The sequence below is a fragment of the Salvelinus fontinalis genome, chromosome 18, assembly GCF_029448725.1.
Source record: "Salvelinus fontinalis isolate EN_2023a chromosome 18, ASM2944872v1, whole genome shotgun sequence".
Lineage (NCBI taxonomy): Eukaryota > Metazoa > Chordata > Actinopteri > Salmoniformes > Salmonidae > Salvelinus > Salvelinus fontinalis.
The window spans coordinates 33470942-33486399 of NC_074682.1; the positions used below are offsets into that span (position 1 = coordinate 33470942).

General features: G+C 40.8%; 1 protein-coding gene across 2 annotated transcripts in view; it reads right to left on the bottom strand.

Moving 5' to 3' along the window:
* Positions 1-15458, bottom strand: part of LOC129815332 (phospholipase DDHD2-like) — a 56932-nt gene that overhangs the window by 34471 nt on the left and 7003 nt on the right. Inside the window, exons 15-16 of one of the 2 annotated variants that reach the window (XM_055869041.1) lie at positions 15273-15378; positions 14834-15007 (exon numbers count right to left, since the gene is read on the bottom strand). In XM_055869041.1, the coding sequence (XP_055725016.1) occupies positions 14834-15007; positions 15273-15378 (280 nt within the window). Of the gene's footprint in view, positions 1-3199; positions 3538-14833; positions 15008-15272; positions 15379-15458 lie in introns of those variants that run through there. The other variant, XM_055869044.1, reaches the window with a different exon arrangement.

Sequence of the window (15458 nt, forward strand, 5' to 3'; positions counted from 1 at the left end):
CTTCGCGTGTCTATTATATATGCCTTGTCTACCTAGTATGTAAGGTTACATTTAAGCTGTGTTAGAATACCCACACTAACATACTGTACACTACATACTCAATTTACGTCACAAATAGTATGGGTGGTGCGGTTAGTATGAGTATTCAAACACAGCTTTAGTCTAGTTCCAGATCTGTTTCTTCTGTCTTGCCAACTCCGAGGGTTCTTGTCACACCAGCACAAACAGATCTGGGACCAGCCACACTATAGGTCCTTCTCATAAGTAGTGCACTATATAAGTAATAGGGTGCCATTTAGGACAAATCCCAGGTTTGATAAGCCTTGCACTGTAGTCTCCCTGTGGAAAATCCCCTTCATGTGATGAGAGCGCCATCTGGTGGCAGAAACTGCTCCACCTACTGCTTGAGTGGCCTATTTTACCCTGTTCTCTGGCTGTCCTGATTTCATCACTGTATACCTCTTTAATAATATAGGCCTACAACTATATGGAATGATATCTATAAAATGTGAATGTCGTAAACCATACAAATAAGTCTCAAATAAGGTCATTTTTAGTTTCACGCGGTTTCACATACACATATTGTAACTTTGCCATTGTAATTGTTTGTAAGCTTGTGTAGTCTAAAATGAATCTATGATCGTATGTTATCCATTTGTTTTTTGTATGCTGCTCTTTGTATGCCATTTTAATATTTGAGAATTAACCAATTATATTAGGCCACTCTTGGCCATGATTACAGACACCTGTGTGTCTTTTGACACTATATAGACGAGTCATCCCTCAGTGTTTGTGATTATTCCCTGATGAAGACAGCTTGGCTGTTAAACGTTGGTAATTATATTTTTGCATCTGAGCTCCTAGAGTGTGCGGCTCTCCTTTATTTTTAAGTTTTCTACTCCGCTAGCCAGCACCTCGCCTAAATAGGTGTGCATTTCTTTTTCTTCCAGTATAAATATTAAAACATACCCCAAGGTCTTGAGCACCTGTTTGCAGTGTTACAGGTGTTTTCCCAGCCAGCCCTGCCCAGTCCAGGACACTGCACATGGTAAATGATGAGACAACAAAGTCCTGTATGATGTTACAGTATACACAGATATCCCCTGTCTGAACTGACCCGTGTTTGCAATGCAAATAGGATGTGTGAGTGGCTCACATAGAGCCAGCTGTTGCATTTCCAAGCAATTTGTGCAAACAGTGGGTAATGAATTGATATTGATAACCATGTCCTGTTTTACCCAAGTTAAACATATGATTAAACATCTTATTATGTCATTTAGGTGACTATTGATTTTAATACATCTTTTTAGATGACATCCTACTCACTGGTTGAATCAACGTTATTTCCACGTCATTTCAATGAAATGACATTGAACCAACGTGGCATAGATATTGTATTGACGTCTGTGTCCAGTGGGATAGCACAAAGTCACCACAGTGTGTGTCTTGTAAAGTATTAGCAGCTATCTTTATCTATATCATTGACCTTAGAAAGTGGAAGAACCTGACAATCATCTCTACACAACATAAACAAAAGGTCCCCTGTGGCAGCAGATTCAGAGGGAAAGGGCAACCTTTTGCTTCAGGGCCCAATTTAAATCAGTTAACCTCTTTAAAGGACTGCCTACGGCACAACTTCTGATTTATGACTTCACCACTGTGACCGGAAATGGATCTATCTAACGTGGTCCATCAGTAACAGCTCACCATAATATCGATATTTGTTAGCCTGCTGAGCTAAAGCCTAGGTATTAGCTTTGGGAGCCGACAAAACTCAGGTCTCAGGACAGGTCATCACACAATCAAGGTTCTGAACCACCTCTATTACACAAACAGTGATGCAGCCTTTATTGATCTTTTATGTGAGGTACAGTTTACTGTATTAGTACAAGCATGAGGGTTAAATGCATCCATTACGTCCGCTGCCTCATCTGTTATTGAGATGGCATAACCATAGAGATAGAATTACAGTACATTGTCTTGAATGCGATTCTCCGTTATGGTTATTCTATTTCTGTGGGCATAACCTGCAGGGGGCAGAGTGGTCCCCTTTCGGAGAGACATCTCCTCATGTAAACATTGACAGTACAGGGAGGACTAGTGGAAACCCAGGATGTATTTCACACAGTGAGATCAATCAGTTAGCCAGCTAACCCTTCCTTTGCTCAACAAAACATGATGAAACAACTGAGGGTTTCCATTTAATCAGCAACTGTAAAATGTCTCCACGTATCTCAGTGGTATCTTTGCAAACAGCTCAGATCCATTGGAAGTATTGGAAAAGAAAGGCAGCATTCAATACACAAGATTCATAGGCACTCGATAGTGTGAATAGTTACATCATACCCTATTATCAGAGATGTGTGCATGCATACGCACACGCACACGCGCACGCACACGCACACACACAAAAACAGACCATGTACTAGAGGGTACGGTAGACAAACATCTGACACTACATTTCTAGGCTGTTGTGAAGCCTTATTATTGAGTGAGTGGGGGTATGTGAATATTTGCTGAACGGAGACCATTCATTCACACTCTAGTATGAAACTCCTGGAGATGACAACACACTGCATACACTGATTGTTTTAAACACTGTTGCATAGTGTATGCTTGTAATACACAGCATACTAAATGACTGATCTCAATCAATTTCCCACAGCTATTCTCATTTGAAGTCCTATGTATCCCTCAATTGGAATAATAAGACATATAACTTGCAAAAACTAGCAAAGGCCGTATTTTTCCACACCATCAAGCCCAAAAATACAACATGACAAGTGACGATATTGTGCTATTGTAGTAGTTTTGAAATCCAAAAATAGAGAAAAGTTACATAGTGTGTGTGAAGCAGGGAGCAACTCTATCCCCATGCTCTGTCTAAATCTACTAGTGAACTATAGTGTCTCCAACACTTAGTTTTGAACAAAGATTATTTATTTAAGCTGGTTCCTTTCTGGTCCACAAACATTCTTACAGGTCACAAGCATTCTCCTCAAGCCATAACAAAGTTGACAACTCAAAACATCCAAGTACACAGTAAACTCCCCCTACAAGACGTCACAACCTATGACAAACAAGAACTCATGAAACATTCACCAAGAATATCATTGTCCCAATAGCTCATATAGTGATAACAGTCCACTGCTATTTATGTTACTGTAAGTACAGGTATTAGAGAAAACAATTCACTCACATGTTACTTGTCTTCCTCTTGGTTGAGTTTGCTGCCCAGCCCCTCTTCTTCTGTTGGGACTGAGAGCTCCCCATGTTGACAGGGCCGGTACCCCTCCAAGGGGACTGGGCCTTTACCTGTCTGTGTGTAAGTCTATAGATGTGCGTTCTACTTTAAGTGTGCATGCGTGTGTGTGGGTTCAGTGTCATCCCAGGTCAAGTTAGCCAGTGTACTGTTTATGATTCCTAATACTGTACTGCTTCAGTGAATGACGCTACAATGTCCGTCTGAAACAGCTCTGATACTCTGACAGTTTCTCTCAGCTGGCCCAAGCCTCCTCTCTCCCTCTCTCCCATAGACTTATTGCTGCCTCCCTCTTTTTCCTTCTCTCTTTCTCTCCCTGGCCCCTCCTCCCTCACCTCTAGCACACACATGCCTCCATGCATGCACGCCACACGCACACACACCAGGGAACAGACCTGGGTAAACATTCGGCTGGGAGTTACTGTATGCTGTAATAAATCCAGGTGGGGACAATAAAGGGAGGAGGCTGGAAGGTACAGCAGGTAAAGAAGGTCAAGTTTCTTTGCCATAAAGAGATGTCATGTGAACATAATACGGGGTTGAGTCCTAAATGGCAGCCTTTTCCCTATAGTGTACTACTACTATAGTGTACTATCCATTGGGCTCTGTTCAAAAGTAGTACACTATATAGGGAATAGGGTGCCATTTGGGAATCAAACCAGATAGCAGGCACACAACAACCCATGAGAGCATACAGGACTCTGCTTGATGTGACAACATGGTGATAGATACTTCTGGTTCAACCTGTCCCCATGCAGATTAGGAAGGAGGGACGGTACCATGTTTTGACAAAAATGTGAACAGCAGTCCAGTCATTCTAAACATTCGCTTACAAGGAAGCGATTGTCTGACCAGATAGCAATTCAATTGCATTGGGAATTGTATTGGGAACTCACATGGGATTTTTTGCACAGATATGTGCTGTTTTGCATGATGAAAAGTCACCATTAGTGTACTGTAAGAAAAAAGATGCAACTTATTGTGACAAGGAGGAGATACATATAACACAACATGAATGAACACTTCCCTTACAGTTATGAATCCACACTGGATCAATACCATGAATAAAAGCAAGAGCTTATACCCTTTTGTCAAAGATCTTTAAGACAACTGTTTCAGGATTCAAGCTCCCACAAGCCAGCAAGAACAGGTTCTGCTGCTCACACTGACTAATTATTTTAGTTGCTGAACTAATTTACCACAGCATAATGCTTCATTGCAGATTAACAGTTTATCTGGCCACGTTGGGCTATCAAATCCTGTTGAACATAATCAGTTTAGAAGGTGAATGAATCCATTTCATTCATGAAGAGCCAATATGGGAACAATGGGCAGTGTTAAATTCAATTAATTTATGAATTTATCACTCAGAATGAGTGATGAATTCTAGCCTAGCCTACTGCTCAACAAACTGCCACAATGCTGCCCCTTGACCTGTGCATAATAACAGAGGTCAAAGTCTTATATACCAGACACCTCTCTATTACACATACACCAGGTCATCATGTGACTCATCTAGAAGAGTCATGTAAACAAATATTTTAGATACTGTACAGATTAAGCAGCGTTCGGCAATAGATGGCCCCTAGGCCAAAACCGTCCCGCAAGTGTTTTTATTTATTTATTAGGTGGAGGTTTAGACTGTAAAATCCCCTGGAATTCAGCAACAAAAATGTCATTCAGGAAATCGGTTCACAAGTATTCCTACAAATAAAAAGAGACAAATTTGATCACGTTTCAATGTAATCAAGGTATGAAATTATTGTTATTTTCAAATACAATCTCTTTTTGGGTTTACTTGTGGTCAATTTGCAGTGTACAAATTATAATTATGTTCCATCCCCCCAACCATTCGCTCGGACATACTACACACTGCAGAGGTACATCCCTAGCCATGTCTACTGTACAGTCTAACACTACAGAGGTACATCCCTAGCCATGTCTACTGTACAGACTAACACTACAGAGGTACATCCCTAGCCATGTCTACTGTACAGACTAACACTACAGAGGTGCATCCCTAGCCATGTCTACTGTACAGACTAACACTACAGAGGTACATCCCTAGCCATGTCTACTGTACAGACTAACACTACAGAGGTACATCCCTAGCCATGTCTACTGTACAGACTAACACTACAGAGGTACATCCCTAGCCATGTCTACTGTACAGACTAACACTACAGAGGTACATCCCTAGCCATGTCTACTGTACAGACTAACACTACAGAGGTACATCCCTAGCCATGTCTACTGTACAGACTAACACTACAGAGGTACATCCCTAGCCATGTCTACTGTACAGACTAACACTACAGAGGTACATCCCTAGCCACTACAGGTACATACTGTCTACTACAGACATACACTACCGTTCAAAAGTTTGGGGTCACTTAGAAATGACCTTGTTTTTGAAAGAAAAGCAAATTTTTTGTCCATTAAAATAACCTAAAATTGATAAGAAATACAGTGTAGACATTGTTAATGTTGTAAATGACTATTGTAGCTGGAAACGGCAGATTTTTTATGGAATATCTACATAGGCGTACAGAGGCCCATTTTCAGCAACCATCACTCCTGTGTTCCAATGGCACATTGTGTTAGCTAATCCAAGTTTATCATTTTAAAAGGCTAATTGATCATTAGAAAATCCTTTTGCAATTATGTTAGCACAGCTGAAAACTGTTGTCCTGATTTAAAGAAGCAATAAAACTGTCCTTCTTTAGACTAGTTGAGTATCTGGAGCATCAGCATTTGTGGGTTCGATTACAGGCTCAAAATGGCCAGAAACAAAGTACTTTCTTCTGAAACTCGTCAGTCTATTCTTGTTCTGAGAAATGAAGGCTATTCCATGCAAGAAATTGCCAAGAAACTGAAGATCTCATACAACGCTGTGTACTACTCCCTTCACAGAACAGCACAAACTGTCTCTAACCAGAATAGAAAGAGGAGTGGAAGGCCCCGGTGCACAAGCCATTTCCAGTTGCAATAGTCATTTACAACATTAACAATGTCTACACTGTATTTCTGATCAATTTGATGTTATTTTAATGGACCAAAAAAATGCTTTTCTTTCAAAAACAAGGACATTTTAAGTAACCCCAAACTTTTGAACGGTAGTGTACATTACCTAGCCAAGTCTACTATAGACACTACTGATAACAGACAAGAAGAAAAAATGCTTCTTTATTGATTAATAATAGCATCATGGTAGGAGTCCTGTCTATGCTGTTCGTGTTCACAATACTGATCGCAAAGATAGCCTTTTAGCTCGACGCCTTTTAGCCGATGCCTTGGCATCGCCACCTTTCAAAGAGGATCATTCTTCCTTGATCATTTTCACATCATGCTCAGTTACATGTTTAAGAACATCAAATCAGACACGGCTTGAAATTCTTTTGCTTAAACTTTGTACCCGTCCATACTTTTGAGAACCGATTTAGCGAATTTTTATTTTGCTGTAATCAGTTACAAACAGTGGCATGAAACAGGTTGAAAACAAAGACTAGGTACGCACAGCCTGACATCTACTGGTAGACTGAGAGAAATGTCATTGCTGGTAGTCTACAGGCTTAGTCCCTGAGAGGCACTCAATAGTTTCCACTCTAGGCATGACATGATTTCCTAAGGTTTGCCATAAAGATCCTGGACAGGGCTTTCCATCATAATTACAAAACTTTTTATAATTTATAGTACTTGCTTTTTGGCTTTTTAAATGTTAATATTTGAGTCCCCTACTCATGCAGTAGGCCTCATTGCCATAATGGGACTAATGATTACCACGATATAGATAAATGTGACCATATTAAAGTGATCAAAATGTTTCAATGTGTTATGATCAGATCAGATCAGACACATCTGGTGGAGGCCTTCAGTATATCCTAGCCAGCAGCAGTGACAGTGCAGTCTTACTCAGCGTTGGGTTTCCATTGAAATCCAGGGGATCACGAGGAATATGGGGGTGAGAAACAGCACAGTGTTGAGTCAACATCTCCCCTTCACTTCCTACTCAACAAATGATAACTCATCCGCCCCAGTGCACCCAAACTGCTAGGGGAAACACTTAAAGACGACAAACTCCAAGAGTCCCTTCCACAACCACAAGTCTATAAATGGCAGGGTCATGGAGTGTCTGAGAATCTCTCCCTGTAACTATTTTCTAATACTGCCTGCTGACATATTCCAATGGTTATCTTCTAATACTGATCAGATATTCCATTGTTTTCTCCCTAGTGTTACTCAGAATGGTATAGGCCTCATAAGCTCAATATAAATGGATTGAATTCAATAGATTTCAATTCAGAACATTTGTGCTAGCAGCCATGGATGTCTTCAACTCCCAGGAAAACTGGGTGAAAACTGGGGGAACTTGCATTCCAGTGCCCCAAATGGGAATATTCTGGGAATGTTCCCAGAAACTGCAACTTGCTTGCCATCCAAATGTTAAAAAGCAAACTGGATGAAAGGATCCAAGATCCCGCCCTCTGCCCTTCTTCTCCAATGTGCTTTGAGAGGAATTTAGAAAATAAGGATGGAGGAAGAAAATATTTGACGGCTAGTAACATTTTCAGACCCAAACATATGTTGGCTGCTCCCACCCCTTTAACCCCCACTTCCTGTTCAGTAGAGCCTCAGCCTCAGCCTCAGACTGTGGTGTGTCGGAGAATGATCTCATCTTCCTTCCAGCTCCAAGGGCCTCTGGAATGTCAAAAACACAACAGTACATGATACAATGTGCCTGCTTGCAAGCTTGAGGGAACCAGTAAGCCAAAATGGAGAGTTTATAATTTAGCAATAACGCTCGAGGAGGTGTGGGATATGGCCAATATACCACGGCTACGAGCTGTTCTTACACACGACACAACGCGGATTGTCGGGACACAGCCCTTAGTCATGGTATATTGGCCATATACCACAACCCCCCAGGGTGCCTTATTGCTATTATAAACTGGTTACCAACGTAATTAGAACAGTAAAAATAAATGTTTTGTCATACCCATGTTATACGGTCTGATATACCACGGCTGTCAGCCAATCAGCATTTGGGGCTCGAACCACCCATTTTAGAAGAGTTCTTCACTCATATCAATTCACTCATTATGTAACTTAAAGAAAACACATGGAAGGTAATGAACTTTCCAGCACGCAGGCTGTCAGTATTGGACCCTCTGTCTGAGCTGTTCTCTTTCTGGGGTTAACGCTGTGTTTGTGTGCTGTGAAATGGGAGATCCACTGGGCACAGACGTCAATTCAATGTCTATTCTATATTGGTTCAACATAATTTAATTGAAATGACGTGGAAACAACATTGATTCAACCACTGTGTGCGTGCGTGCTTGTTGAGCATGTGTGTGTGTGAGCTTGGGTGATGGTATGTGTGTACGTGTATATTCGTGCATGTATAGGAACGGAATTTTAATCCACGATTGGCACCCTGGTCACTTCAGACAGACTTTTACATTGCCTTATGTATGTATAGTGCTGTGTGTGTGCTGTTGAACCTTGCCTTATGTTGGCTACTGGAACTTGGGTCTTTGGTCAACATGTGGAAATTCTGTGGAAAGAATTTCCTCTTGTTGGACAACAACCACAATCAATCAATGTGAGAATCACATTCTGAGAAAGGCAAATGCACGGTTGTGTGTGTGTATACTCAATGGTGAGGTTTAAAACCCCTCAACATACTTTACATAGTCTGCAATTGTCACTCTATCCTCCAGTCCTCTCACTAGGCCTCCTACTTCAGAGAAGCCTCAAGTTATCTCACCTTACATGACGTCACCTTTCAGTCAGATGGCTTTCTTTACTAGCATGTTTACTAGAAGCTGTGTAGCCTGCCTGTGCTAGCCTAGAATTCAATCAAACCCACACTGCAGAAGCCCAAGCTGTTGTACTCAAACATGAACTAACAGTGTTATGTAAATAATGGGCAGCCCCCACAAAAAACAGGTTCAGGCATTTTTATTTTACAACTTTCCAATTTTCAGCCAAATAAGGGAAGGCCTTTTGGTTAATCAGTGCATGGATAAAGTATCCTGTGGTTTAATAAGTGTTAAACATGAACACATCACAAAGATGAGGTAGAAAAGCCAAGCCGTAAACAACAGGCTTAGAGGCATGAACCTGTATAAACTAGTAGTGCTCACACAAGATCAAAGACACTGGCTGTGGCGTTACCTCAGCTGGTTGTTTCCTAGAGCTTATAAAACAGTGTATAACTTTGCCACACTCCCACACTGTAAGAATAAAAGTCATGAGAAAAATGAACGCTTTAATAGTAATCCTCTCTTGCTAGAAACCCCCTGTCCAGACAGATAATGGAGAGCATTGGTAAATGAGGAATTACGTTCAAGTAGAATGAACAGACTACAAAGAAAGATAATTCAGTAGTAGAAAATGTTTTCCTCTCATAGAATCTCCTTCCTTGAGGACTAACCCCAACCCTAGCCTATATATTATAGAAAAATATATTTGCATGTGAAAAGGTCCTGGGATGCATTTGCTCCATTGAGTCCCCCATGTGGTTACACTTTACTTGAACTCTATGTCATAAGGTCTACATGAAAGTGTTATAATCATGACACAACAGATTAACAGTCAAGACTAGCCTAATGGTGTGATCTTATGCTAACTGACTTCAAATAGTCATAATAGCCTACCTTTATGAAATGAATACAACACTATATCTATCATCATAACCAATAAACTATAGGACCTGTGTTAGTCCAAGTTTCATTCACAGGAAACTTGGTGAACAGATGAGACTATGGCTTCAAATTATGTTTTAAAAAGTAATTGCTCTCATGGAATGTTACTCTTTAAATACAGATATTGTGATGATGATAGGCTACAGTCTTTGGTGTCTACACATAGGCTAGAATGTGAATTTTAACATGCATGCTTCCTCTTTAACAAAGACATTGCCATAATCATAGAGATCCTGTTCTAATTTCTAATTCTATGGCCATAATAACATACGCCTATGATGTTGTGCTAAAGTGAGTTCAGAATCACTTTTAAAAACAAAACTCTACTTTAAAATGTAATATAATTAATATTCCAAATGAATAACCTCATCTTACATTTTTGTAGATGCCATCACGATACATAACATAACAGTATTATCCATCTAACAGCATAGGCGCTTACATGTTTTAAAAAAAAGAATTGCGTTGTCGAGAAGGAATCTGCAAGTAAGCATTTCGTTGGACGATGTATATGATGCATATCCCGTACATAGGACTAATAAAACATGAAATACTTTTTTTTACAGGCAAGAACAGTCAACACAGAACTGGCAGTTATAGTCTACAGTCCAAAAGTTAAATGTCCTACTTTTCCAGTGAACTTTCCGGATAAATCAGCTATCCAATTTTCAAAAAACGTCAAAGATGGTTTCTGAAGTTATTTTCTTCACTATGAAAACGTTCCTTGCAGAGCACGATGTGAGCGGCAGTCCCAATGCGCGTTCTTCTTAAATAAATCCTGTCTGTAATATATGGGGTATATTACACGCGGATAAATGGGAAATTAACTTTCCGGGGCCAATATGCCAGGAATGTGACTTAAAGAAACAGTTAATATACAAAATTTATCTTATAAATACGAACACAATGTTCACCTCTCTTTGGAGTAAAAGGCTAAATAGGCAACAGAGTGGCATGAAGTCTACTGTAGTAATTTGATAAGCCTATTATTGGCTGCTGCAGACAGTCAAATCCTTGCAGGCTTTACGTATGTTATTCATCATTTACTAAAAGTGTATATATATATATATATATATACACAGTATATATACACACAGTACCAGTCAAATGTTTGGGCACACCTACTCATTCAAGGGTTTTTCTTTATTTTTATTATTTTCTACATTGTAGAATAATAGTGAAGACATCACAACTATGAAATAACACATATGGAATCATGTAGTAACCAAAGAAAGTGTTAAACAACTCAAAATATATTTTAGATTTTAGATTCTTCAAAGTAGCCACCCTTTGCCTTGATGACAGCTTTGCACACTCTTGCCATTCTCTCAACCAGCTTCATGAAGAATGCTTTTCCAACAGTCTTGAAGGAGTTACCACATGTGCTGAGCACTTGTTGGCTGCTTTTCCTTCACTCTGCGGTCCAACTCATCCCAAACCATCTCAATTGGGTTGAGGTCGGGTGATTGTGGAGGCCAGGTCATCTGATGCAGCCCTCCATCACTCTCCTTCTTGGTCAAATAGCCTTTACACAGCCTGGAGGTGTGTTGTGTTATAGTCCTGTTGAAAACAAACGATAGTCCCACTAAGTGCAAACCTGATGGGATGGCGTATCGCTGCAGAATGCTGTGGTAGCAATGCTGGTTAAATTTGCCTTGAATTCTAAATAAATCAAGATTGTGCAAAGCTGTCATCAAGTTAAAGGGTGGCTACTTTGAAGAATCTCAAATCTAAAATATATTTTGATTTGTTTAACACTTTTTTGGTTACTACATGATTCCATGTGTTATTTCATAGTTACGATGTCTTCACTATTATTCTACAATGTAGAAAATAGTAAAAATAAAGAAAAACCCTTGAATGAGTAGGTGTGTCCAAACTTATGACTGGTACTGTATATAAACTGTATATATACGCAGGCAGGCATGCACACGCACACACACACACACACACACACACTTACATATGGTGCTAAATTGCTGTATAGGCCTACATTAAAAAAATTAAAGTGTGAATAATGAGAATAACATCTTTTAATGAAAAGTTAGTCACATTTTCCATGTTTGTAAACAAACTACAATGAGCCCATAATCAAAGTACATTTAAAATGCATTCTAATACAAACGGTTCATTAGGTTTAGACCCAAAAACAACAGTTTGTAAATGACTAACCTCCAAATCAAATCATAATTTATTTAAAATGTATTTAACAAAGCCTCAATATACTAAACCATTTTTTATAATGAAATCAAACAAATTTGATGCATACTGTAGCATGCTTCCAGAGTCTCCTGTATTACAAGCATTTTACACAACTCATAAGCTCCATCATTTACATTGACATTTGGAGATGCTACAGAAGGATTCCCTTCCCCTCATAGATTTCCCTCAAAAGCAGCAGCACAGTATCCTCGGAATCCCTGAAACACAAAAGAAAACATGAGATACCGCAGAAAGCTAAAGAAAACATGTAAGATACCGACCCTCACTCAGTTGTTCTTACCAGTAGCAGAGATGGCTCTGAATGGCAAACAGATACTCGTTGAAGCTCTCTAGGGGTTTCTCCTGAAGGACGTAATCAAACCGACGTCCGCCATTCAACATTCCAACACTGATATTCCTCATCTCTGTAGGTGAGACTGTACCATTTGGGGCCCCACTACCTGGAAAAGAGTATTGAGGGAAGATTCAGGTAACACAGTTCAAACTTTATTGTCCCCAGAGGGAAATGTGGTTGCAGACAGGGGTAACATGATAAAAATACACATAGTACATACAAAAAACATGTCACACAAAGAACATATTACACATAAATGTAACCATATTTAGAAGCCTGTGTTTCAGACATAAGGAAGTGGATAGCTGAAAACTTTCTACTTTTAAACTCGGACAAAACAGAGATGCTTGTTCTAGGTCCCAAGAAACAAAGAGATCTTCTGTTGAATCTGACAATTAATCTTGATGGTTGTGAAGTCGTCTCAAATAAAACTGTGAAGGACCTCGGCGTTACTCTGGACCCTGATCTCTCTTTTGACGAACATATCAAGACTGTTTCAAGGATAGCTTTTTTCCATCTACGTATCATTGCAAAAATCTGAAACTTTCTGTCCAAAAATGATGCAGAAAAATGTATCCATGCTTTTGTTACTTCTAGGTTAGACTACTGCAATGCTCTACTTTCCGGCTACCCGGATAAAGCACTAAATAAACTTCAGTTAGTGCTAAATATGGCTGCTAGAATCCTGACTAGAACCAAAAAAATTGTTCATATTACTCCATTGCTAGTCTCCCTACACTGGCTTTCTGTTAAGGCAAGGGCTGATTTCAAGGTTTTACTGCTAACCTACAAAGCATTACATGGACTTGCTCCTACCTATCTTTCCGATTTGATCCTGCCATACATACCTACACGTACGCTACGGTCACAAGACACAGGCCTCCTAATTGTCCCTAGAATTTCTAAGCAAACAGCTGGAGGCAGGGATTTCTCCTATAGAGCTCCATCTTTATGGAATGGTCTGCCTACCCATGTGAGAGACGCAGACTCGGTTTCAACTTTTAAGTCTTTACTGAAGACTCATCTTTTCAGTGGGTCATATGATTGAGTGTAGTCTGGCCCAGGAGTGTGAAGGTGAACGGAAAGGCACTGGAGCAACGAACAGCCTTTGCTATCTCTGCCTGGCTGGTTCCCCTCTCTCCACTGGGATTCTCTGCCTCTAATCCTATTACAGAGGCTGAGTCACTGACTTACTGGTGCTCGTCCATGCCGTCCCTAGGAGGGGTGCGTCACTTGAGTGGGTTGAGTCACTGACGTGAATCTTCCTGTCTGGGTTGGCACCCCCCCTTGGGTTGTGCCGTGGCGGAGATCTTTGTGGGCTATACTCGGCCTTGTCTCAGGATGGTAAGTTGGTGGTTGAAGATATCCCTCTAGTGGTGTGGGGGATGTGCTTTGGCAAAGTGGGTGGGGTTATATCCTTCCTGTTTGGCTCTGTCCGGGGGTATCATCGGATGGGGCCACAGTGTCTCCTGACCCCTCCTGTCTCAGCCTCCAGTATTTATGCTGCAGTAGTTTATGCGTCGGGGGGCTAGGGTCAGTTTGTTATATCTGGAGTACTTCTCCTGTCTTATCCTGTGTCCTATGTGAATTTAAGTATGCTCTCTCTAATTCTCTCTTTCTTTCTTTCTCTCTCTCTCTCGGAGGACCTCAGCCCTAGGACCATGCCTCAGGACTACCCGGCATGATGACTCCTTGCTGTCCCCAGTCCACCTGGCCGTGCTGCTGCTCCAGTTTCAACTGTTCTGCCTGCTGATATGGAACCCTGAACCTGTTCACCGGACGTGCTACCTGTCCCAGACCTGCTGTTTTCAACTCTCTAGAGACCGCAGGAGCCGTAGAGATACTCTTAATGATCGGCTATGAAAAGCCAACTGACATTTACTCCTGAGGTGCTGACTTGCTGCACCCTCGACAACTACTGTGATTATTATTATTTGACCGGCAACCCCTCATAGCCTGGTTCCTCTCTAGGTTTCTTCCTAGGTTTTGGCCTTTCTAGGGAGTTTTTCCTAGCCACCGTGCTTCTACACCTGCATTGCTGCTGTTTGGGGTTTTAGGCTGGGTTTCTGTACAGCACTTTGAGATATTATCTGATGTACGAAGGGCTATATAAATACATTTGATTTGAAATTTGATTTACATCATGTTACATTACGTTGCTCTTAAAAGGTACCTGTGTAGCTACACTATAATTACTACAATAAAAACAGGGGCATTTGTTTTTTTAGACTATGAAGAATAAAATAATGCATGTATGTTAAAACATTACACATGGTTCCTAAAGAATGAATGAATTAGATTACTTACACACTGGTCTCCCACCTTCTGACTCCTGAGGTGGCAGTGCAGCTGTGGTTCCTACCCCGGCCACCGGGGGTAGTGTGTTGACAGGTAGCATGGTGAGGGTCTGCCACACACCACGGACAGTACTGATGGAGAGCAGTAGATCTGAGCTGACTCGCTTCAAACTGTCTTTTAGCTCTGAGGGACACAATATCAACACAGGGTCACTGCATTGGATGGTGGATGAAAGTTTTCACACTGTCACTGGATCAAAACAATGTCTTCATTGAAGGGCAGTGTTTTTACATGATCAGACAGGTCAGAGCTTTAGCAATGCTCCCTAAGGGTCCTAACAAAAAGCTCATGACATATTGGGCTACCATTGACCAGTGGTAAGCAGCAAGTGTATTTCTTGAAATGTTTCTATAACATCCAGATCAAAGCTTTATGTCTCAGGTCTCACCAAGATGCATCCTCTTCCTGCCCTTGTGATGTGGGATCAGTATGGGGGGCAAGTCCACCTCTGGAAACACCACCATGGGCTCAATCCTATAGGCAACCGGGTCAAACTGCATCGAGGAAGAACACATAGTCAGGTCGTTATGAATATTCATGACTTAGATGGACTTTAGCTACATTAAATATTCAT